The sequence below is a fragment of the Drosophila mauritiana genome, chromosome 3R (genome assembly GCF_004382145.1).
Source record: "Drosophila mauritiana strain mau12 chromosome 3R, ASM438214v1, whole genome shotgun sequence".
Classification (NCBI taxonomy): domain Eukaryota; kingdom Metazoa; phylum Arthropoda; class Insecta; order Diptera; family Drosophilidae; genus Drosophila; species Drosophila mauritiana.
The window spans coordinates 8,010,266-8,036,215 of NC_046670.1; the positions used below are offsets into that span (position 1 = coordinate 8,010,266).

The 25,950-nt window shown below is 43.6% G+C and overlaps 2 protein-coding genes across 7 annotated transcripts in view; both read right to left on the reverse strand.

Moving 5' to 3' along the window:
• Positions 1-25,950, reverse strand: part of LOC117144220 (cubilin) — a 46,443-nt gene that overhangs the window by 2,787 nt on the left and 17,706 nt on the right. Inside the window, exons 5-18 of one of the 6 annotated variants that reach the window (XR_004459633.1) lie at positions 6,782-6,880; positions 5,729-5,906; positions 5,617-5,643; positions 5,347-5,555; positions 5,033-5,246; positions 4,487-4,704; positions 3,929-4,055; positions 3,757-3,858; positions 3,161-3,589; positions 2,697-3,100; positions 2,458-2,627; positions 2,211-2,395; positions 220-399; positions 109-147 (exon numbers count right to left, since the gene is read on the reverse strand). Coding sequence is in view for 4 of the 6 variants with exons in the window: in XM_033309275.1 (XP_033165166.1) it covers positions 137-147; positions 220-399; positions 2,218-2,395; positions 2,458-2,627; positions 2,697-3,100; positions 3,161-3,589; positions 3,757-3,858; positions 3,929-4,055; positions 4,487-4,704; positions 5,033-5,246; positions 5,347-5,555; positions 5,617-5,643; positions 5,729-5,906; positions 6,782-6,880 (2,546 nt within the window). In the remaining 2 variants the exon portion in view is untranslated. Of the gene's footprint in view, positions 1-108; positions 148-219; positions 400-2,206; positions 2,396-2,457; positions 2,628-2,696; positions 3,101-3,160; positions 3,590-3,756; positions 3,859-3,928; positions 4,056-4,486; positions 4,705-5,032; positions 5,247-5,346; positions 5,556-5,616; positions 5,644-5,728; positions 5,907-6,781; positions 6,881-25,950 lie in introns of those variants that run through there. The other 5 variants (XM_033309275.1, XR_004459634.1, XM_033309273.1 and 2 more) reach the window with 5 other exon arrangements.
• LOC117144221 lies at positions 5,821-24,622 on the reverse strand. The gene is made up of 3 exons (XM_033309278.1): positions 24,254-24,622; positions 15,253-16,783; positions 5,821-5,906 (listed from the first exon to the last, which is right to left on the reverse strand). The coding sequence occupies exon 2, from the start codon at positions 16,719-16,721 to the stop codon at positions 16,611-16,613; it is 111 nt and encodes a 36-aa protein (XP_033165169.1). The 5' UTR covers positions 16,722-16,783; positions 24,254-24,622; the 3' UTR covers positions 5,821-5,906; positions 15,253-16,610.

Consider the following 25,950-nt stretch of genomic DNA (forward strand, 5'->3'; position numbering starts at 1 on the left):
TATGTTCAACGTAAATTTAAAATGTGATAATACTAATTGAATCAAAGTGCTGCATGTTAATTTCTTAAGTAAGAAACAAAAAAGTAAGAAAACAAAAAAAAAGATTACCTTGAAAACAAATTAAATAAAACCACACTCAAAGAAAACCTATGGGGAACATAAAGCAAAATGGTTGATAAAACGTATATGCCGCATAAAATGGTGTCTTATGGAACTCACCCGTGGCACTGGTCTGCGAGTCGTAATGTGCATTCCGATGTAGGCCCAGTTGGCGGACATGGTTCCTACGGCTTCTTCTGGAGTGACAGAGTATGCATAGGAGACAGATTAGGGACGAGACGACGAGAAGCGTTATTATAATTAGGACGTCGTAGTCCTCCTCGGCCGCTTCCGTGGTACCTATATGATTTTTAGGATAAATTGCGAGGAGAGAGCAAGAGCACAGAATACATAAGTTAATCAATGATAACAGAGCACTTCGAGTTAGTTGATCAGGAATATGCTTTATAGCTAGGGATGTGTATTGAGATCTCTAGTTAGCTGAGATTTTCGAGTGTGTGTGTGTCATGTGGGTGGGTGAGTCTGAACTTGGTGTTCTTGTTCTGTGTGCTGTGGTTTCCATTTCATTTCGGGTTTTTAACTGGGTTACACAAGTTTAGCATATCAATATATTTAGCTTAGGCGGTTTAGAAATTCAGTTTAGTCTAACAAAGGCACCAGGAAGACATATGCTATATATACATCTGATAGATGCGGTGCACACATGACAGGTGAAGGTGGTAGGGTGCCAAAGGAACACAAAGAAGCCAGAACCAAAAGTCGGAGGCATGCTTACAATATGAACTCAACTCCCAAAATGCGATTGAAGTGAACTGAAGGATGCAACAAAGGATAAACTTGGTATGGTCTTTTTATCATTGGACTGTGAACTGTGATCTCCTCCAACTGCGCCAATCTACGTGGGTTGGGGTTGTGGGTTCGGGGTTATGGATTTCTCTAGATTGGAGTGACATGTATCTTGGTTGGAACTCTGTGCATGTCATGAGCGTGGAGTGTGGATCGATTGTAGACAAGCTAATGCGGAACTCACGTGTTAATTGTGACCAAGAGTTTCATTTACTTAGATTAGTATTAGTTAGTATTTTTGGTTTGGTTGCTTCGTTTTGGTTGTTAGAAAAATGAGTACAAATTCTTGCTAGCAGAATGCTCCATTCATGGTAATTTTTTATCTTAGTTATGTTTCACGTTTTTGATTCTCGTGGCAATTCCAATTTTGATTTAAAAATTTTGATTTTTCGAGTTTCGTTCTTGTTTAACTTTAGTTGTACGTATTAAACACTAATGCCGTAATTGCTAAAACAAATGTCTGTAGAAATGTGGGCAAATGCGTGGAGTTTGCGTCACCTGTGCCAAGGATTGGGTTTTTTATATTGTTTTTCGATTTCAAAATATTCGGGTTCGAGGAGGGGGAGTTTTTCAAGTTTAAACAGTCGAACAGTTTGTAGTTGGTAGTGGTTTTTCAGTTTTGTTAGTGGAGACAAAAGAAAGAACAGAGAGAAACAGAGGGAGAATTAGACAAGTAGAGAGAGAAAGAGAGAAAGATGAGTTTAGTGTGGGCGTGGCTGCAGATATCGTGTATCTGGGTATATACGAGTATCTGTATCTGTTGATAGTGTGCTGAATGCCATTCGAGGTGATAAAGAAGAGAAATGCATTGGTGAAATGCAGGATGGGGAGCACCCTAGACTATCGAACAGAAAGGGGTATGTACAGAGGTCTGGCCATCGAAAATGGAGGGAACAAAACAGCTAGTAAAAGTTGAGGACAAAATACGAATACTTAGGTGCAAAAAGACGTAGCGAGAAATAGGTATATAGGATATAGATTGAGGTCACTTTAATTGGCTTTTAATTAGTATCGATTATTATATAGTTGTTTATATTAAGTGGTTAACGGTTTGCAAGTGTTTCGTCGGGTTCAAGTTTTCTTCACGCATCAAATGAAAAGTGTAAGGAACGCAAGATCGCACATGAGCTACAACGTGTAACCGTGGAAAACCAAGGAAAACTTAGATTTGGAAACTGAATGGCTCGCCCACACAGCGGACGCACTGGAAACACAAACACGAGACAAACTTAAGATACTCGGTTACGTAAACTTAGGCAAAAGAAGGCAAATAAAAATTGAACTGAACCGTTCGACTCACTCACGACTCACAGTGCAATTCGTCAGTATCGTCGCCGGGTCCGCAGTTCTTGACCCCGTCGCATCGCAGCTTATCCGAGATGCAGTATCCGGCTCCGCACTGGAAGTGGTACGTCGACTCGCAGTGCAGACCTACGGACGGCGGACCCGGACCGGAGTCCTGTATCTCGGTCCACACAATGCGGAAGCCCTGTTGGAAGCAAGGGTTAAGGGTCACCATCTCTGGGAGTCCATGATTATGATTACTCTTACCTGGGCACCCACTGTCTTGTCGCTGGTGGTGAAGCTGATGCGCGCCGTCTGGCCAGTGGAGGTATAGTGCCACTGCTCCACGGGCGGCTTCTCGCCACACAGCTCCAGCGGCGGCTGGTCGGAGTCCACGTTCATCCACAGCCGCAGCACAGCGGCAGGACAGCCGCGATCTGGTTGGAAAAGTAAATATTAATTACACCAATTCTCATTTCCCATTTTCCCGCGACTCTGCGACTTACTGGCTGGGTCTCCTTCCAGGCCGAACTGCTCAAAGTGAATGGACAGCTTGTAGCCGGGGCGCGCCTTCATCACCCAGTTGCAGGCGTTGGAGGCCATGCCCCGGCCAGGTGCCTTGTAGCCCGCCGGCCAGTTGGGCGAGGTGATGAGGCCCGAGTCCTGGTTGCTGAAGTTGCCGCCACAGTCGCCGGCATCCGACTTGGCCGACTCGAAGAAGTAGCGGGCCTTGAAGCCGCTGGCCACGCTCTCCTGATCCGTGTGCAGGGTGATCCGCAGCCCCACCGCTCCCCGCGGGCTCTCGACGGGTCCGGGGGCTGTCTGACCGCAGTAGCGACCCAGCAGGCGGTCGTTGTTGTCCCGATAGACGACGTACATCTCCAGCCAGTCCTCGAAGCAGGCACCAGAGCTAAAGAGTCAATCAATGAGTATATAGTTAAGTTTAATGGATCCTTGATCCTGGTCTTACCCGTAAGCTCCGGCGGTGGCGTTTGCATTGTTGTCTGCCTTGATCTTGAAGTGGTCAAACACAATGGTCACCTGCTCATCGGCCTCGGCCAGAAAGAGATATGAGCAATTCGTGTCCGAGGGATAATTGGAGGGGTATCTCGGACTGTTCAGTTCGCCGCGCTTCTTGGAACTGCTCACGTAGGTGAAGCTGCAGGTGCCATCCGGTGCCGCCGTGCCCGGTATCTTGTACTCCGTCTCGAACGTGTACTTGCCCTTGAAGCCACGACCCTGCAGCTCACCCGAACTGAAGACCATGGCCAGCCGCGGCCCCTCGCTGATCACCCGCTGCGTCTCATTGCCGCACAGCTCGTAGTCGAACTTGTCGTAGGCATCGGCCGTCTCCTGGCCCTTCAGATAGATCTTTAGATAGCCGTCCGTGCAGTTGGACCTTTGATGGAATGAATAATTCAAAAATTACAAAAAATAGGAAAGGTGGGCGAATATAAAAATTGATATTTATAATATTTGGGATCTTCTCTTGTACTTTCCAACATTAGAATTCCTTCCCCCTTTAAGGTAATAGTAATCCTTTTTATTGCTTAATAAGCCACTTACTCGCTCTTGTCCTTGTGCTCCACCTTAGGTATATTGAAAGCGTTAAACTCCAGACGCACACGCTCCAGATGCTGGGCATCCTGCATGCCATAGATGAAATATCTAAATGATGATGCAAATATTAAATGAAAGCCCTCTTTCTCTATGAAACTAACTAGAAACTTGTACTTACCTACACACAGTTTTTGGTATATAGGGATAGGGATAGTTGGGTGAGAGCACAAAGCCAGTGGATTCCTTCTTCGATAAAATCTTTTGATCACATTCTGAGCCACGTATGTGAATGCCATCATTTTCACCTGATGTGCATAGTACAAATTGCAGTTTCGTTTTTTGTAGCGAATGATTAGTTTGAATTTCGATAGAGCAATCAGATCAGATCAGTTCGAATTGTAGAGCAGATCGAAAATCACCAGATAGCGTTGAAATAGTTATTTGTTTTTGAAGTAGAGAGAAGGTGTGGAAAGATTAGAATTTGCAGTGTCGATAGGTGGATAAATAAAGCTTAAAAATAGCACACAAAACAAACAAAGCCAGTGAATAGGTGGGTTCAAGCACATACAATTAGCTGACAAATGCTATTCGCCGTGGCAGCCATTTTGTGATGCCCCCATAAGTAGGCTACACTTTTCGGTGAGCATTTTGGAGCATCACAAAATGGCTGCCGTGGTGGGCAGAACTGAAACGACAAACATAGTTTGTAACATTATAGATGTTTGGCAATACTTACGTATAAAATCTAATTTAACAAAACTCTCGCTAAATTCATAAATTCCTTTAAAGCCACGATTTTGGGTATTTGCGGTGCGCGATAACGTATAAAAATGAACAAAAAGGCTCGACTCGCTCGAATACAAAACTAAGTTTCTTTGCTGCCCGCAATATGTACCGATTAATGCTGACGAATTATCTGGACCATCGTACACTTTCACATAGTCAAATGGGCAGCTGTTTAATTTGGTTTGGTTTGCAGTTGTGGTGGTGATGTTGAGTTGAGTTGAAATTTGGTTGTAGACGAATTGCAGATTGGAATAGCAGATTGGATAGAGAAGAGTTGGTTTTTAGAGACATTCGGATGAGGGTAAATTCGGTTTAGATAGTTCACAGATTGTGTGTGGTGTGGTAGTGTGTGGGCTGCCAATCAGAGCAAGTTTTGGCCAAAAGCCGGCACTTGCTTTGATCTTGACTTGTTACCAGTTGTGTGATTGGGTATTTTTTATTATGCTGTGTGTCATATGTGTGTGTTTTTCAACTGTGCAGCATTAGAGGTACTCACTGTGGTCCACCAAAAAATAGATCAAAATCCCGAAACTCTAATCTAACCCTCTGATTCGATTCACCAAGAAACTGATATGTGCATGACATATCCTTCGGATAGGCACCTGGATAGGTTGGCGATATGAGCGCACCAGTTTTGTTGACGCTCATGCTGGGCGTTATCGTGTAGGAACATGGCGACCCCGCAATGGGTATGCCAATTTCATATTCCGCTTTTCGGGTGGAATTTGGAAGGAAGGAAATCACAAGACAGTCAGTAGTCAATAATGGTGGGGGCGGCTCGGGTAATGCCCCATAACTCCCTCTACTCACATGCATTTATAAACCTAAACGTGCCCTCGAACAGGTCCGTGGTCACGTTCTTGTTGCTAAAAAAAGAAATCGCAACTGCCCGATACATGGAAATGCGACGACGCGGCGGAATGGTGCCGCAGTAGCGGCCACCGAATGGCGAATTGATCAGTTCCGCTGGCTCCGACGACTGCACCTCCGAGTAGATATCCATGTACTCATGAACACAACTGAAACGTAGAGACAACATTGTGTTGGTATTCAACTTAAGTAAACTGTTTTTATATTTACCTTGGTAATTCACCGACGGCCGAACCGCTGCGAAATGGGCAGAAATAAGCAGAGAGAGGGAAATATATGAGTGTCTGGTAACTTTTGCACCACTCATTCAATTGGCACTCACTCTGGCGGACTTCCTCTTAAATTAAACGATTTAAAAACTACTTCGACGCGCTGACCAGGTCCTGCTAGGAAGGTGTAGAGGCATTGGCGCGAGTGATTGCGATGGTTGTGCAGCAGCGGGGCCGAGAAGCTGCCATTCTGGGGTCCGCCGATCCGCGACACGAATGTCTGATCACACTCTATGGAGAAGGAAAAGGACGAGAAAAGTGGAGCGGCGTAGTTGGCACACACCACATGGCCATCGGTAAGTTCAAAGGATGTTTACGGCGGGCATATAGACTAGACATTGACACACACAGCAATACAGAACACATACACAGAACTTAGCAGCGGAACACGAGCTGTTAACAAGGCATGTCAATGTGTGGGTGTGTATGGCTTTGTGTGCACAGAGAGAAATGTCAGCAATTGTCTTTAATTATTCCATATTAGCTGGGCATCTTTGGAATTTCAAGTATATTTAACAATAATTCTATCCGCAATTAATTTAACTTTTAGTTTTAATATGATTCTGGTCTAATACTTTTCATAGAATCATGATAATATGTCTTTTATTCAAGTTTATTTGTTCATAACCAGAGTGTATTTATGAGTTATTATCATTCATTCAAATTAATACTTTTTCATTAATGCCAGCAAATAAGCAAGATTACAATATTTATATGATTAGATAGCTATAGTTATTGGCCATAATTCACCAAATTTATTTGGCACTACAGATCTAATCTCTTGACTTCTTCTCTGGTGGGTGTTTGGTTGTCGTTTGATATGTGTACAACTAGGAAGCGATTTGAGTTGGTCAACTAGGGCAACTGGCACTACGGGTGGACAGTAAAACGCAACTGTTAACTACGGGCGCGCATTGCAGGCACTCGCACACCAAAAAACAAACACACACGCGCGCGGCCCAAGGCGCACACACACACATCGAGATGGGGGATTTGAACTTGAAAGGTTGTGTGCGTGAGTGGTGGGTGGGTGGTGGATGGTTGGTTGTTTGGCTGTTTGTGGTGGAGAGAGGGGAAGAGAGAAAGGGCGAGATGGCGCCACCTACTTGGCGATTTCGTGGGTCGCGACGACACCTCCAAATAGGCCACCACCGGCTGCATCCAAGGCTCTCCGTCGGCGCCGTTCGACTTTAAATGAGCACCGCCTGCACGGTGGGTGGTGGTTGGTAGTTGGTGGTGTTTGGCGGAGTGGGTGTGTTTTGGGGGGTGGTTTGAAAACGGGGGGTAGACAAATAGACAGCGTTAATGATTTCTATATGCTTGGATATGGGGCTCCTGCTCTGCTTCAGTCACAACTTGACGCCCAACATGGAAATGCGCTTCTCGACTTTATGACAAGCTGTCCGACCGTCTGTCCATTTGTTTGTTTGCTCACACGCTCCGCATCTATCTATCTATCTATCAAAATGGCTTTCAGCTTTGGCCGTGGGTGTGGGTGTCAGTCGCACGATAAGCGAATCCACCGATAGTGCAGCTGGGAAAGGAAATTCATGTACTCGACGTGCGCCGGCTGCCATGGCGTATACGCAACGTAAAGTAAGAGTGCCTGTCTGTGTGTGCCAAAGCCAGCGGAAATTATTAAGAGCTTTCCAAAACACACACACTAGCACACACTGCGCTGCATTGTTCAAGGTGATTTGAGCAGCATCCACTTCCTTTAACTTTCAAAGCCCCGTAAGCCTTTTATTAGACTCTCGCATAGAAAACACTCTCTGTTATATTTTTAATTAGTTTAATAAATGAAATCCAACTACTCCGGCTTTAACTCGATGAACTTCAAATTGCCAGTATACCATCATAGCCAAAAGGCAAAATAGTGTAGAGGCAACTATTGCTTTTCTTGTAACTTGAACTTTGGACTGGCGAAAGTTTAGCACAAGTTGCGTTTAAGGAAATAACAAGTCAGGACTAGTAAATCCTTTTTCGGTTCTACATTCAATGTATGTCCTTCTTTTGCAATTTGCATATATTTTTATAAGGCTAAAATATGATTGATCCAATCTGTTTATAACTGACAGCTCTGAATTCCATATAAATGGCCACATCGGTTAGAAATTAACCAAAGCCTTGAGGGTGTTCCGCTTGTAATTAAATTCGCTTGGAGCACATAATAAATGAGTCGACCGAGAGATGTGTTTGATGTTCGGGCAGAAGGTCGGTTTGGGCCATGCTTTGTGTTGGCTTTTGTGGGCTGCGCAGCTGCAGCTGCGGTCCGCAGTTGCCGAAAGTACGGTTTTGGGTTTGAGTTTGGGTGGAAATCAAATGCGGAAAACTACTACTGGGATAAATGTCGGCCTCGAATTTAACTGACTAAACAGTTTGCCTATTGATTTTGTGATTTCATCGCCAAATACTCCTAGTCAACATTGTGTTGGCCAAAGCCCCAACTAAGCCGTTTACATAATTTCCACTTAATTATTCACGCAACCGAATAGAATCCCTTTAGGCAAGCGATCTGTGCGATTATCCCCAGCTTACCGCCTTTGTCAACCGTGTATGGGTGTTTAAAATTAATTTTCGAAAACCCATACCCACATGCACACACACTCATACTCAGCAGCGACATTTTATCCGAAATGCAGTTTACTAAACAGCAAATAAATGGCGCACGAGCAAAAGTTTGCTCATTAAAATGAAAGCGGATTTGTGTGGCACTCATACACGCCCACCTCATGCCCCCGCACACCAACACACGTTGCGTGCAGCGACGCAAGGCTGACTACGTGCCACAAAACAAAAAAAAAAATGAAAGAACTCTAGGGAAAAGTTTCTGGACAATGGGATACCCTGCTTTCGAATGAATTGGATCTGGCTATTTTTTATATATTTATTTGAATATGAACATAAAAGTTCAATTTGTGGCATGGACTTGGATTCTTATAACCTTCTGACAGATAGAAATTAACAGAGTTTTAATATTATTTATTAAAGTGTCTAAAAGTAAGCAACAATATGCTAAAGTCAGCTGCGTACTTCTAGACACCTTTATGACTTGACAATCCTGTTTATAAAGTTTATGCTTTTTTTATTTATCAACGAATAATCTTAGCACCCGGGACTATACGCTTGTGGGTTTTTGTTTTCCGGTTGGACCCCATTTCACGAACACCATATAAAATATGTACGTATGCGTACCCTTGTAATCCACGCTTACCGGGTATAAAAACTAGAGGCCGTGACGATGGGCGTAGCAATGTCAACCGCAGCACAAAACTCTGGCAACCGGAAGCTGCTCCCTCCCCGCACCTGCAGCCCCCAAAACACCCCGCCCACTTTTCGCACCGCAATGACAATGCGCAGTAAAGTGTCAATAAATTTTATGCAGACGCCATTTGCATCGCCATAAATATTTTTGTTGTGTTCGGCAACGCATTTGCACTTCTGCTCTGGCATTTGTTTTCTTGCCATCCAGCCCCCTTCTTTCGCCCAACGCCACCCCCCTCCCCCCTCCCGACGACTCTGTCATTATGTTAATTTACACCTTTTGTTGGCTGCGCCTCGGATTCAATGCCATCGCAGCTGGAACAAAGCCTGCACAATGCTGCAGCTTTTAATTGCGTGCCGTGAAAACTAACTGAAGCAATGAAAAGCTGCCAAATGGCAGCAATTCCATTGGGCAAACAAGTTGTCTGCTAAATATATTTACCGTTTGCGAACAGGTGTAATTGGGGGAGGCACCGGGCGGCTCACACACACACCACAGCCTGCGGTGTGGCGCAAATAGCGCCCCAAGGATGCGTGTCACTAAATGCTCCCGGACCGTAACCGAAACCGAGACCAAGACGCTGACGATGATGCCGATGACGAAAACGTTCCCCAGGAGGCACGTAATGCCACTAATAACCCAACCGACACTCACCCACACACTCACACACACATAAATTGGGCCAGGCGACACGAGGGAATGTGCCTCGGATTCTCGAGAATTTAATAATCCTGAACGGAATGATCGCACCACTGAAATATTTGCATTACCAAGGGAAATTGTATTTTGGAAATTTCAACGAACATCCTTGAAGATATAAAAAATACAACTAGCAACTTAATAATTGCTCAAACTTTTAACACATAATTCAATTTATAATCCACTCAAGAAGTCTATACTAATCTCTTTACTAAGATTGCAGTTCAGTAAAGCCTGGGATCATTTTCGAGTTTAGTGAAACTTTTAAAACTTTCATTCAGCAAAAGGAAACCTACTCGTACGCTCAAGTTACTTTTCAAATCGAGAACTTCTTTTATGGGCTGATTCCATTGCGACACTTTTGTCGCCCTTCTGAACACATAATCTTTAGTGGCTCTGTCTGTCTACTGGGCTAAGTCCCCCGGCACCTGATCCTGCCGCCTGCTGCTGTCTGCCTGGGTTTCCTGCTCGAGTACACACTTCTTGAAAATTTAATGGCTGACACTGCTGTCGGCACTTACACAGCCACCCGGAGTGTCCTCATATGCCCCTTACCCAAAAACCAGTCGGCCACAGGCCCATCCTCCAGTGCCGCTCCCATTCCCTGCACCTGCCCCTGCCTCCGACATTCCCCTTAGACACCTTCGTGGAGGAGCTCATGTTACAGACAATTTGCGTTAAATTTACAAGTAACACCGTTCGCCAAATACCAGGCCCAAAACCAGAGAGACGCCACAGCGCCTTATGTTGTTTTATTGCTGCCTGGCATGCCGTTCTGATACACGGATTCCTGGGCGGCTCACTGAGAGAAAATCCTGTCGAAAGCTTAGCGAATGACAGGCTGCAGTGTTGTGTAATGTTTTATAAGGCTGCTCGGGAGTTGACACTTTTTATTTGTGACAAGCTCTACTAACTAATTCCACTTGTCATGCTAGCATTTTCCAATTGTTTTATGCCAAATCAAAAACACTGGGATAAGAACTTTTAAAAGATCGAGTCATGTTTTTGCTCCTAGATACAATTTATTTAAAGCTTTTTTTCTTGGGAAATAATTGTAAACTAGACGTGACAGATACCTTGCATTTGCGCAGTGGATTATATCTGCCATAACCAAAACCTCAGATGGGAAAATGGCAACAACGTTGGCAACAACACGCCGCCAACAGTAACAGCAATTAAAGTGGATTTTCATGAAAATGAGTTTTCCTAATAGTTTATTCCATGCCGAAAAATAAAATCATGGCGATAAAACGCGTTGATTAAGACGAAGGCAGGTGAGTGCTGATGGCCCAGGATGACGATGATGATGATGAGATTCTATGAGTATGGATAGGGATCTTAGACACAGCCGGCGTTCAAGACTCTCAAGGCTGGATTTTGGTTCTGGTTTCGGGCCTGGTTATTTCAAATGGCTGGCATAATTATGCATATTATGTTGCAGGGGGTCCTAAGTGCATATTTGCGTTAGCTATTAGGTAAATTAAGACTAATTTATGGCCAATTAGTAGGGTGATTAAATTCAGGTGATTATCTTGAAGCTCATTAATGGCCCTGGCGAGTGGGTTAAATTCATAATTAATATCATGCATACGCCCCGGTGGCCACAGAGAAATCCCAAGCACTCGTAGCCTAAGTTATGCCCAACTTTTGGTCAACTTGAGCTCCGTCCCCTGGCTTTCACCTAAACTCTTTTGCATTTATTTATGCACTTTGCCGAGATCCCTCAGCTCGATGACTGCAATTGAGGGCCGCTTCAACTTTGAACTTTTGACTACGTCGAACCAAGAACTTTTTTTTATCGATAAGTGGCAAATAATAAAATTGCCTGTGGCTGCTACTCACGCTTTCGATTGACTCTTGCGAACGTACCTGCAACGAAACGAAAAAGAGTCAATATGTATTAAGTGATTTTCCGATATGAAAGAGCTGCACGGAAAACAATAATCTATGGTCTATGGAATAATAATAATAGAATATATAATAATACTAATAAAAATATTATCAGTATTTTAGAGAGAGAGCAGATATTTTTAATATATTTATGAACAAAATATCTGTGGCACTCACTATGCAAGTTCCAAGTGTAAAGGTGCCGCTTGCATCTCACATCTTTTCATCGGTTAATAAGGGATGGCAATTAAATGGCCCGAGAAGAAGGAGCAAATTGACATAATGGAAATGCAAGCGGCAGTCAAAGAGATTTCGAGGGGGCGGATAAGAACACCGACTGCCACTCGACGAGCATCCTTGAGTGTCCTGCCAGCGCAGGCGATTTCAAAGATACAATGCAATATCACCAGCAGCCAGTCCTGTGGCCATGGCACGGAAAAGAAAGGAACCAAGGGGAAGGATCGAAGGGAGGATGGGCGGTGCAGTGGTGAGCAGCCAAAGGACTCAATTCAATAAGCGCCATATTATGCTGTCTAGTCGGGTTTCTGCTGAAGCACCTCGTGTTGCATGCCGCTAATCAATCATGGCGTGGCATCCTCGCTTGGAGCATCCAACCCAACCAGCTAGTCTTCCAGCAGCTGCCTTCAATGGGCAATTATTGATTGATGCCAAGTGCACATCGCAGGGGGTTTCAGCATGGCAGGATGGCAGCAAGGCATAGCTTTCCATTTGGACTCGCTGCACGATGGTGGGGCTGCCTCTGAAGTGGCATGCACTGTGCCGTAACCCTGATCTAGTGCCCCTTTTCTGCAGCATCTGCTGTCAATGTTAAGATTTTAGACATTGAAATAATTCCTTTGCGGCTCCTCGAAGCTTAAAGTTTTAATTTGTTGTTTTTCTTCGGCGTTGCTGTGTGCGTGGAACAAGTTTCGTGTTTCGGTTTGCCATTCCAAGTGCAGCACTTCATTGACTTCTCTTTTCCTGTGTGGTCTCGGGGTTTTTGCGGCACTGGACCTTATTATTTTTTGGAAAAGTTTTCCTAGGTCTTCCGGCAGAATACGTTATTTTCTTGCTTAAAAGAAGTAAATACGTTTTATAGTATTTTCCATAATTGCAACTCAATGATGTCGGCCCCAGAAAATATGCTACAGAAAATTATTTTTCACAGATTTGCCCCAAAACGTGTTCCGCATACTTAAGGCCACAGAAACCAAACAAATTTATTTAAATGAGTCAGGAAAATTAAGTGGAAATGCGTGTGCCACGAGAGGCGATCTCTCTGTGTGTGAGTGTGATTGTTTGGGAAATGAGGAAAATACGCGAGATGTAGATAAGTAGAAAGCGGTAGCAAATTTTAATGCCGCTCCGGCAAACCTTAGACAAATAAAACTATAAATATAAACGTTTGCGGGGATGGATGTCAAGGGGAAATGTATTTACATAAGTGCCCTGTGACTGGCGCACGTGTTTGATATTTCCTTTAGTTTTATGTCAGCCAATGTCAAGCCAACACACACAAGCACACACACACACACACATCCGCCCGTTGATAATTCAATAAACTAAACAAGATTCTGTGGGAGATTTATGGGTATACTGAACCCGACTTTCGGGAGTTGAAAAGCAGCTCGGGGCGGTTTATAAATCTTCATTTCAGCACAAGGACACCCAACAGCACACACACACACACACAATCTTAGTCGCTTATTAAAATGCCATTTTGGAGTGGGGGGAAACTGGGCGCGGCTGGTTCATAAATTGCCAACACTTATGCTCAATAAATGGGCATAAATCTGGGCCCGACTCGCTGGCGGCATTAAAATGCGTAGCGACACGGTCAAAAAAGCTAAAGCAGCACACAAACAACAAAGGCATCCGGAATGTGCCACAGATGAAAAATACGCTCATTGTGTGTGTGTGTGTTTGTTGTCGAATCATTTTGCACGGCTGTAATTTGGTTTTAAAAACGCTGGCATTTGTTACATCCTGGCAACACAAGACCGCTGTCCTTAACGTGCCCACATTAAATTGATGGCCCAGACAGCTTGAGGGCTGGCTAAATTGATTAATTGGCTGTTGACTCAGCGTCATTTTGGCCATGACTCCTGCGAAAATCCACCCCGAAAACTAGCCAGCCAATTGGTTTTGCTACATTTCACAAAACTGCATTAAATTTCGAGTCATTAGGCAGCAGTTTATTCCCCAGCCCCACGCACTTCGTCCTTGGTCCTGCCAACATTAGGTGGACATCTTCTATCTGCGCTTTACACATCGCTGACTGCCGACTGCAATTCCTGGAAGCTATCTGGCTGCCATTGTGAGGCCTTCATCATGCAAATGTAATCGAAAATAATGAGATAGTTCTACTTATGCGAAATCACTGAAGGAGACAACTTTTTCTAGTCTAGTGAATGGTTGAAGAAAAGGACATAGAGTAGCTTTCCCATTATCAGACGAAAATTGTTATAAATTATTATTTCATAAATCAACCATTTCTATCTGCAAGTTAGGATTTTAAAGTGAATCTTGTCCTTAAATCCTGGACATTGTATCTACTTAAATAGGTCGTCGTTTAGTTTAATCTGTCTCCTTTGGCTCTGTTTTGCCAGTTGTTGTGTGTTTTAGTTTGGCTGTCGATTTCGACTTTCTAATTGAGCAATTTCCTTTGGATAATTGCTTTTGCGCACTGTCGCATTTGGACTTGGATTCGGATTCAGCTGCAAATGCAGAATCAGATTGCGATTGCGATTCACAGCCGCGCCCACCGAATGCCGCCCACAATCTGCCCTGCAATTGGACAATTAATTTGTAATAGTAGCAATTCATAAACAAACAAATTGAAATTGGAAGCAGCGCCACATTTGCATAATGCTGACTAAGTGAAAAACCAGATAGGCACTCGAGCATTTCGAGTGTGCTTCCAGGAGCGGATGCAGCTCGAAAACCCTCTAAACACACACACCTCGCACACACACACTGTTGATATGCAAACGCAGTCATAAAACGTGACATTTGCCGTCAGCTTCAATTTGGCCAAGGCATTGAATGGCCATAAAGTGTGCGAGTGTGTGTGTGGCAAAAAGGTAGCACAAATTCAAAATGAAACGTAATTTGCATATGGAGGTGGAGGAGAAGCTGGAGGATGGGGGCGGACTGGCAGGGGGCGTGTTCAAGCTGCTCGGGGCGGCTTTTTATGCACACCCAGGACACAGCTGAAAATCAAGTGGGCAAAGTCGGGCCAAAGCCAAAAGGTAAAGGTGGAACTTGCCCTAATCTGCATAATAATAAACCACACAAACACAAAACATGAAAACACACATAAATTGCCACCCACAACAACGCTGCCCCATTTTTGCCATATTTAATGCTGTGTAAATTGAATTTCCATCACTTTATGATTACTTGATGCGGACTGAGGTGGAAATATTCATCAAGTTGACTTTTTGTCTGGCATCCTGGAGTTTGCTCCGATTCATTTGCCCAGGCACCATGGGCACCGGTTGATCCACACTACATGAAGGACTCCAAGGACTGCAGTTGCCCCAGTAACTGGGCATATCAATTTTAATCAAATTGACAGGGGCCTCGGCAGCAATGAAACTTTATAGCCCACCCTCGTCCTTGTCCAGTTGATCCATCTAGGTAACTTGGGCACTTCTATTAAAACTATTCAGGATATTCAGGGAAAAGTCATTGTATAACACGTTAAAATGTTCGGCTTACCTTTTCTCTTTTCTGACTTTGGCCACTTTTGTTGATTTTTGTATTTAATTAATATATTAATTTATGCGCCGCGCGTTGATCATTTGTTGAATATTGTGTTCGCTGAGTCTGGCATTTGCATTGATTAAAACTGAATTGAGTCGAATTGAGTGGAAGTTGTTATTTTTTTTATTATCCTTTACAGCGCACGTACGTTCTGCGTTGAATTGATTTAATTGGAGTAGTTGTTTGTTTGGTTGGAGGTTTAATTAAATTACAGTTTGTGGGGCTTAAAGTTGGCTAGTTCATTTGGTTTCAAGTGAGTAAGTTTCATAGTTGATAACAGCTTATATTGTATACACGAGATTTGGCTACTCCTAGGTACACGTACACGTAAAACTTATCCAAAAGTTTTTTGATATATAAAATGCATATCTCCTCTGTTCTATAATCCATATCTTCCATTTATTTAGATAGCTATATCTATGCTCCAGGTTTCCCGCTGACAATCCCGCAAGGGATTTACCTTCATTGCTGTGCAATTAACAAGTGCAATTGCTGGCATCATTCCGAATTGATATGATCTTACGGTATAATAAACAATTGAGCTCTACAGTTGCATTCCCTATTGTCCTGCTCCTTCGAATCCATAATCCTTCGCATCCTTTTCGGCTTCTTGGGTTTCCGCTCCTCAATTCTGACATCGCTGGACTTTTAATGTAAACTTATTCCACTTTCGTGTGTGTATGCATGTATATATGCTCGTATATGTTGTATTCAACATCATTAAAACATCAATAAAAATCGGTTTGTTAACAACACTTTTATAAAAAAGAACGCAACTTTACGACGGTTGGGTTACACACATATATATATATATATCTATATATTCATATATAATTACGTAAGTATGTCTAGATACCTATATATTTTTGTATTCATAGATTGTGTGTCTATATATACATTTATATTAACAACACTTAACACACAGAAATGCTACATGAAGATGTGTGTGTTCTTAGGATGCGGAATGTTCCAAAATTTAGTAGCTCCTTTTGTGTTGGGTTGATTTTCGATTGATTTTTGCTTCACAAATTCAAAAAATTTCACATCACAGCCAATGGATACTGACGATGGGACGCATTTCCTCCACTCCACTACACTCCACTCCTGCTTCTCCTTCTCCTCCTCCTGATCCTTCTGTTTCCTCTGCTAATTTTTCAGCCGGGTGAAAATGTTGTTGATGATGATTTTGCGGATGCTGCAGATGCTGATGAGGTGGCAACGAAATTTTTGCTGGCGGCCCCAGCAAACTAACAATTTTGTGGGGGCCTCTGTTATCCATCTGGGAAGTTGCCAGGTCCCAGCTGGAGCATGTCTCATTTGGGCTCCTCGATGGTCTGGCCGACCACTATGATGATCACGATGAAGACGGCCAGCAGGACGAGGATGCAGCATATGGCCACGGCCACCATGGCGCTGTTACTCATACGGGACTCTTTTTTTGCTTCCTAGTGCCTCACTTTTGAATTGGATTCGATGTGTGCTCTATCTGTATTTGTTTGAGAGAGAAAGTGAGGTGGGAATTTGCAAATTTGCATATGTGCCACTGCGATTGAGATTGCCTGGCTGTGCGCAGTAGAGATTATCGGTTGATCCACTGGGCCATCACTTGTCATAAATCCGCACCCCCTCCCCCCTTTACATGGCACTGACAAATGCCATAACCACCACCTATCTGCTATCACCAACCACCCACAGATACAAATTGCCTGCCATAAATTGCGAGGGCTGCCTATCAGCCGCTCGGCTGTGCATGAAATGCCCGACAGCCTGTGGACAGCCCAAAAGTTGTCGCCACCAGTGCGTATGTGTGATATCCCTCCCCCATGTCCATGCCCATGGCCACTTCCACTCACATCACCCGGCTCCCTTACGCACTTCATCACGACCCATAAGGGCGAGCCGAGCTGTCCCAGGATGATCGAGTCCTTTGTCTGCCACTGACAGATGATTAATGCTGTCCTGTCCGGATGGAGGGAGTGGCTCCTTGCACTTTCCTCCAGCTGAATGCAATTTCGAGTGTCTATTATCCTGTCTAATAGCTGCTGAGCTGCACTGCTCATCTGCTGCCAGCCTGACGATAATTGCCAGTGCATTATGAGTCCTGACATGGCAGCCCGGGCCCACGACACGTATACTTAATTATCGCTGTTGTGCGCCACTCCAAAGGGGGGCGAAAATTCAATTACATCGAAACAAAACTTGACAAGCCATCCATTCGATACATTGAAAAGCGAAAATAAAACATAAAAATAATATCGAGTTCATTGAGAGAAGGTTTCGCGGCTATAGGAAAAGATGGAATGCTCTTTTCAAAAGGTAAATTTATCATACAAGAAATTGAAAAAAATGTAATCCTATATTTTTATATAACTGCATATATGGTAACGTTCCTATTTCATTGATTTATTTCCTATAAAATCCTTTTACATTCACTGGTCGTTCAACCAAAGTATCGAACATCGTGGAAAGCGTATAAAATCATCAAATAAATGTTCACTTTATCGCCGCTTTCTTTTTGCCAAAGTGAAAATGGCTGACACCATTGAATGGTCGCCAACATTTGCTCGGCAAAACAGGAACTGAAACTTGGAACCTTTGATAAGTTTTTGCAGTGCCAAGTGGAAGGTGAACGGAGTGGAAAATAAAAACTTATGCCAGACCCAAATGGCCACAGCTGCTGTCAGTCGTTATCAATGGCAACTCGAATTGAATTTGCACAGGACCAAAAGGACAACAAATTCGCCGGGCTTAAGTTTGTGGAAAAGTGCTTTTGGGGTCCACTTTCTGTAAACAGCCTTTTAATTAAGCAGCTCACGCAAATAATTTGCCATTCTTGGCATCAGCAGCAGGTCCTGTCAATTTTTGTGGCAGTTGCCATTTTTCCATTTGATTCGCCGCACTTAGTGGCTGCCCGCTGTGCAAATTCCGTGTATAAAAGGCTTGGCCATTTAAATATTTATTTTTATTTATTTGGGCCCATTTGTCTCGGCTCCGAGTGCGTTTAAAAAAGCTATAAGTAAGCCTGGAACTAACTGGCTTTTTGGCCTGTTTTCGTGACTCAATTGCTCTTTGTTTGCCGTCCCTTTGAATTGGTCAATTAATATTAATGAAATGCTCGTCCTTCGCTCTCCCCACTTTACCTGCATAAATTATGCTTTCCTGTCTGCTTTACCTCCGCATACACACACGTACACACCTGTTATTTGGCCGAAAAAAAGCAATTCACAAAAACTTAAAATTTCCCACACCAATTTTGCCAGCAGGCGAATTATGTTGTAATAAGTCAATTTATCAGTTTATTTTTAGCTTACACATGTAAGCCGCAGGGGCATCAATAAAAATCATATTTGCCGAGCGGCAGGCGTAAAATTAAATGAAATGCAGCCATCGCCCGGGCAACGAGTCGTATACGCAACGTGCCCAAGTACTTGACTGAATTGCCAGCGTTTGTGTTTTATGACTGCACGACGGTAAAAGGCCGAAATTATATTTATTTTATATTTGTTTATTGTCGGTTTTCTGTGGAAATTTTGGAAATATTCGTGGGCGGGGCTGTCGGAGTCACTTGAAAAGACTTACAACACATTGCACTGACACATATTGTCGGTCCGTCAGGCTTCTTTGTCTATGAGTCTTAATTAAATTAGCGCCAGAAGGCGACGAGCCACAAACACAGATAGACGCAGAAGGCCAAGATGACAGGATAGCAGGGCCCTCATAACAAAGGAAACGCCAAGGAAAGGCGCTTGTCACTGCCACACTCTGTACGTGTGTGTGTGTGGCTTGTGCTGTGAAATAAAATAAATTTTTGCAATTTCGTAAGTTTTATGCGCACATTTGCAAAATTTGTTTATGCTGGCGAAAGGCGAAATGCGAACTGCCAACTGGGAGAGCACCGAACGGGTGGCGGAGTGTAAGGGTCATAGAACAAATGGGCCATGTCGTGGCCACCAAAGGGGTGGCTGGCGTAGGGAAAGTAAGTGAAAGGGTGCGGAAGCGAGGAATGGCGCCCTGGAGTGCGTAGGCACTGCCAGTGACGTTGGCAACATTTCTGCGTGGCGTCGTGTGCGCTGGCACATAAATTCAATTTGTTTCGCCAGCGAATCGTTTGAAGGGTTAACGCTGGCCTAACTTCCGCGGGAAAAAAAAATTATGGAAAATTGCACGGACTTGGTAAACTGAGAGGGTAGCGAAACGTTTATGAAATTGCATGCAGAATTAAAGCCGCCAGGCGAAGGCCGAGCGAATCCTTTATCCTTTGTCAAGTTCAACTGCACGCCGCGACCTTGGCAGATGCGACTCAAGGAGTCCTCTCTGTGTGACTGTGTGCTCCCGATTGTGACTGTCTTTGTGGCGCTGCATAAGTGTGTGTGTCTGTGTGTGCGGCAGGACAATAGCCGCATAAATGCTTGAGCAGTGCTTTAAGCTGTCTTGCCATGTCACAAGTCAAAAGTGCATTAAAATAATTGCACTTGCTTAGGCGGCACTTGGCAACTACCAGCGAACGTATCTGATTTAAAAGCTGGCACCAATACATAGTCAGGTGTGACTCCGCCCATTTTTGGACAGACCAAAATGTTGAACAGGGAATACTCTGTCATCTATTCATTAAATAAATTGTTTTAATGAGTGGTAACGAGTTGGAATTGCAATTAAATGTGATAGATACGATTTCCGCATTAATGTTACAATATTAATTATTTTGTGTGGCATTGTGTGAAAAGGCATTTGTTTGAAATTTAATACTAGTCAGTTGGCTTTGATGGTGACATGTTTTATTTAAGCAAATAATATTCAAAAGTCTAAGAAGACAAATGATTGGAATGGTGTAATGCTTTGTAAAATGAATGTATAATTTTGAGCTCAATAATATCCATATAAATATACGCTTTAAAACTATTTCCTTACTACCAACGAAGCTCTTTAGGTTTTCGATTGAATTGATCGCAATTAAGGAAAGCAAACAAGTTGCCTTTTAGTTTGAAAATGTTACTGATGATATTTGTAATGTTTTCTTGCGGTTTCTCCCAGTGTACGTGTGAGGCTCACGTTTCCGCCTTCAACTGCACTTAAACTTGATTTCTGTGTATCCTTTGTCTTAGTTCCTTGGACAAGCGTCTGGCCCTCATTGTAACCCACATGAATGGGGCTTATACTCGTATGCAGGCGTGTGTGTGCCTGTTAGTGTGTGTAGGTATAGCCTCGACACAGTAGCTGGTGGGTGGTGGTGGCCTTCTCTTGGCCCGCTTCCTGACCCAGCTTGTTGCATGCTTCACGTTGGCTTTTATGGGGTGATTTTTAAAGCTTACACAAAGATGCTCGACTCTCGTTTGTCTGCCATTTTATGCATTCACGTATCACAAAAGAGATATTTTAATATGCCAAGGAACGCGCGACAAAGATTAATGAAATTCTCGCCTTAAAGCCACATCTTTCTGGCTAAGTGAATTCATTCTCCGCGGATGCGGAAACAATGCGAATTTGTAGGCAGCACAACGCTGAAATATTACACGTTTACCAACCAGAAGTTAAGATTCCCGGAAATATTGAAAATTCAAATTGGCTAATCAGCCATAAGGCCCAAGGCCTTCGCTGTGTGCCAATTCCATTAGAAATTGGAAATAAGGTATTTGGCTAACAGCAGTGCTGACTCGGGCTATTTGAATTGGCTTCCTGTCGGCGCTTATTTCATTGTGGTAGCCTCTGTTTATTTATAATTCGATTGCAAATGTGTTTGGTCAAAGAATAGCACCACCTCATCGCATTTTACGACCATTCGCGGTTTGTTTATCTTTCTGTGTTTAGGCTTAATTACCGTGGCATTTCATTCATATTTAATGTGTCGGAAAGTTCTGCCCACCCGCACAGAAACTCAATCGAAATCGGCCTTTGAGTGCTCGCTCGGCTAATGATTTTTATTGAAATCGGCATAGTTTTCACTCGACTTCCCCCAAACGGTCCATAAATTCATAATGCTAAGGGCGAAACTTTAGCTGGCTATTTGCTACGTTCAGATTGATTAGAAGATTGATAGACTGGCTGTAGCTAAGTGAGAATGACTTCGACTTTGGCAACTATTCGTAATTGATTGGCTCAGCCAGTTTGTATTAGCTTTTCCACGCAGGAGATGCCAGCTAAAAGGTTGCGAGTATGGTTTATTCGCATGCCGAATAATTTATATCTTTTGTTTTTTCGCCAGCTAACAAGGTCTTAAAGCTGGTAAGCCTTGTGCAAATTTCATTCCAGAGAGACGTGGCACATCAAAAGACGGTCCCTTTTTAATCAGCAAACTCATTAGCATCGTCCGCTAACTAAATACAAATTAAAGAAACAGCATCCACAGCTGGCAAAGCCGCTTGCCTTCTCACTTTTCCGCTTGCTCCTGCTGGTTGCTAAAAAGTTTTCACTTCGCAGCCGTCAAGTTGATGTAATGAAAAAGTTGCAGCATTTTTCTAACAATATTTTCCCAGCTCATATCACATGACGTGGACACGCTGGCTACTTTCTACGGGCAAAAGCCAAAGTTGCTGCAGAAAGCCTTCAAAACAACAAGCACTCGGCGCACAGGGCGCTAATTAGTTTCGAGTCGGCGTTTTCAATGGGGAAATATTTTGAAAAAACATCGCTCATACGCAACGTTAGCCCGCAGCCGCTGGGTATTATTATAATTTTGGTTGGGAAGTGCAAAAAAAAAACGGAAATGAAACTTATTTCTATTTCAAATAAAATAAACACTTTCGCTGCGAAAGCGGAGACCACGCCCACCACTCAACGCCGTTTTTCACGTCGCTTTTCTCGTGAGCAGCCGGCGGGAAAATCGCTTGCAAAAGTGAAAATTGAACAAAGGACCAAAGGCGCAAAGGAAAACCATATGAGCAACGGGTTGAAAACCGAATCCAGTGCAGCTCTAAAACCCTATTTCCGTTTTTATTGGGTGGGCGGGTCAAAGGTCCCGAAAATTCACTTTGAGATCCCAAACAGAAATTTTAACGATGCATATAAAAACCCGGCGACGGCAAATGAATAAATAATTTATGCGTAAAGGTTCCTAAACACTCGAGTGGCTGGGTAACATTATTTGCAAAGTTACTCGCCGACTTTCGTCTCTTTTTTCTTCGCATTTGCCACACGTAGCAAATTTTATCTCTCTATTACCTGGTGGAAGTAGCCTGATTTAGTGGCAGTGCCGTAGAAAAAGGGTTGAGTTTAAACCCAGTCCACCTCACCCGTCGACTTTTCACGGGAGTCCCTTTGGGTTATGTTTGCTTATCACCTGGTTGGCTATCCAAACAAGGTGGAAAACGATTGCGGCCCTCTGCACATTTGGCACGTTTCAATTTCGCAGCGATTGCCGAACTGCATGCAAATTGCAACTGAATCCCACTTTTTTGTACGTTTGCTACTTTGCATATGGCAAAGAAAGCTGGAAAGCACTTTCATCTGATGATAGACTGTATGATTAAACATCGGAGCTGAGAAATAGTCAATTACGAAAGTGATTTTCGTGAGTAATTATTAAATAAGATGCAATTTTAGGTAGGCAGGTTTGAGTAACTAATTCGCATTTTGTTGAGAAAATCGCTTTTGAAACGTGAGCAGAATTTAAAAATGAAAGTAATTTACACAATGTTTACAAACAAATTGGGTATTGGTTAGAATAATTGGTTGTCGTTATTAGCATGTTTATAATAAGCGTGAACGAAAATAATGCATTTAAACAAAATCTTTTTGTTGAAAATCAAAGTATAAATCTCTTGAAAAATATTGCATTCAATTCAATTAATCTCTTGCTGAAAGTGTAAACAGAAAAATACTTCTGCAAGTATATATATTATTATACAATTGTATCTCGCTAGTAAATGCCTTTTTTAGTATCGAACAAGAGTATATTCAGAACTAAAAGATGAATTGAAAGATGAGCAATGCGTTTAGTCCTGCCTCAAATCGAAGCTGTCACCTGTCAGTGGCACGCGTTGCAGGAACGGAAATCGGAAAGTTCGCCCGGACTTTGGCTGTGACTCCAATTAAGCAGCTGGAGAACAGGTGAAACAGGTGAGACCCAGCAGAAGTTGTCATAACTGCCGTGGACACATTTCCATCACCATCGACCCTCTTTCTTCTGTCTTTTCCGCATTTATCCAGTGTGTGTGTGGACTTATTGCTGCATTGCAAACAATACGAGGGCCAGGTTGTAAATCCCCCAACAATTGTCTGCCTCCAGTTCGTTTTGTAACCTTTCGTTGCCCAGATTGCCCTCTCCTGTGTAAGGACGTTCCGAGGAAAGCAGCCAGGGTTACCGATTAGGAATGTATGGCCATTGTGCATGTGAACTAATAACGCATTTGTATGTTTGCTTTTGAAAATGGCGAGTTAGCTTGAACGTGAACTCATCCGAAGGAACATTCACTCGATGCAAATAAAACCCATTTTTGCTGAAATGAGCATTTTTGGGCGTGTGAACCGATTCCTAGAATCAATTTACATGGCCATTCTCGTTTGGTCAAAGGAATAGGTGTCATAGGTTGATATTAAATGGAAATGCTGCATTGTAAGTGTGTGTAATAAATAATTCAGTACGCAACATGAGTGACTTTCATTTTAGTTGTTATACAAGTGAATTCCATTTAATAATTTCATTCGTGATAAATGATTAAGGTATTCTTATTTAGAATTGTTTGCCAGCTTGTTTTGCACCCAAAAAGCATTTGCATTTCAAAGAGGTTTAATCTAAATATTGCAGTGGTTTTGCTGACTTTCGAACATCATTGTTAAATTTTAAGCGAGTATGATGGCTAAATGTCCTTAATCCCACCAACTGATTCCCAGCCTTTTGCCCCGATTGATCACCATAAATAGCCCACTCCACAATCTTATAAATGCCGAATATCTCAATTGTGCACCACAGCCAAGGCAATTTCAAAAGAATATGTAATTCGGGTTCCATTTGAATATTTACGTCTCGCTGCCGCGGGCTTTCTCAATTGATTTGTAATTCACTTTTGTGTCGAACAATTCCGCGTGGAGCTCTCCGTTTGGAATGTACTTTCTTATCGCCGGGATTGGTTTGACCGGATTTTGGATTTTGGAACGGAATGCTTAAGCAAACATTAAAATGCAAACGCACAGGCCGAAGCAATAAGGCGGAAAGAAAGAACAAGGGACCTTAATCGGTGGTCCAAGGCGGGAAAAGTGCGCGCGTTGCTGGGAAAACTGATTCGAGGCTCCTGTGGCACGATGCGATTAATGACGCGTTCAAAAGCTGGTGGCAAGCGGAATCCGGAGCTGAATTGAGCTGGCTGAGAAGCGCGTTGCGAGTGTGTGTGCCGCACGGCCGACTGAAATCGACTGACTACGCTCGGCTGCTGCCACGGCATTTAAGGCAGAGAGTGAAGTCGGAAAATGTGGGGAAAACTCGGAGGAAAAGCGAGAGAGAGCACGCCGCGATGACATCAAGTGAAAGCTCTGCCATTTGAATCGAGAGGCGGCTGTTAGGCCAACGCCAATATAGTACGGCAGCGAAATAAATCAAATTGAATTTATGATTTCGTTTTTGTGCACTTCTTTTTTCCACTTTAGGAGCTTCAGGACTCCTTGGCGCAGCCTCCTCCTCCTCCCACTCCTCGAGTGGATCCTTCAAGTTGTTTGCCACCGGATTTCATTTGGCTGCGGCTCAATGAGCCGTCGATTCTGTTTGTTCGAGTGGCCGACGAGCGCTTTAATCGCCCATCCAAAGGCAAAGCCAAAGCCAAAGCCGCCACTCGAGACAGCTGGCAGGTGGCAGATTTCAGATGAAACCCGAGGGTTTCCAGGTGCCAGGCCATCAGGTGGCGCCAAAGCTGACAGCTGAGAATCTTGTTTAACTTCGGCTTCCGCTCATTATGCTGCTCCTTGGCCGTTTGTGCGGATAATTGCCGCCTTCAATTTAAATTGCCACCGAGCTTGGCGCGCCTAATTTTCGATTTCATTTAATTTGGCGCAAATCTCATTAGGGCAAAAACGTCGCCCAAGATAAATGGCAGTGTGTTCTTTTTTTTCTGGCTGTACGTCCGAGGCATCGAATCGCAGATACTTTGACCTGTGCCTGGGGCACTGGCGTCTTTGACTTTCCCTGCTCCGTCCGGCATGCCAAGTCAGCGATTTATTTGGGCCAAACAAAGGCGGGATAACCCAGCAAACATTCACTCTCCAACTGATAAGCGCCAGTCTCTTGGCGAATGATAACACATATTTCCAGGCAGCGCAGGCGCGAGCTTTTCCACAAGAGAGAGAGAGTGTGGAAAAGCCAGAGAGCTCTGCCAACTGATAAGGAAGCCTCTGCATCTGCGGCTTCAATTGTCTTTAATCGCTGCTCGAATGTCGATGATGTCCTGGGAAGTGTCCTGTGGGATGGGTTGCAAAATTGGAGAGCGGTTACCCCGGGGGGGGGCCTTTAACGAATTGTCATTGATTTCTTTTGAAATGGCACCGCTTTTGTTTGCCTTCGCTTCTGCCACATTAGGCAGCTGAGCTGGGGACTCTGCTCCTCTAACTCTGATTACTGCAGCTCTGGTTATCGGGGGCAATGATCACAGATTGAATTTGCTTGTCTTAAATAATTATGAGCGCGTTTAATTAATAAGTTTGCAAAAGGCAGCGACAAAGGCTTCGAAAAAG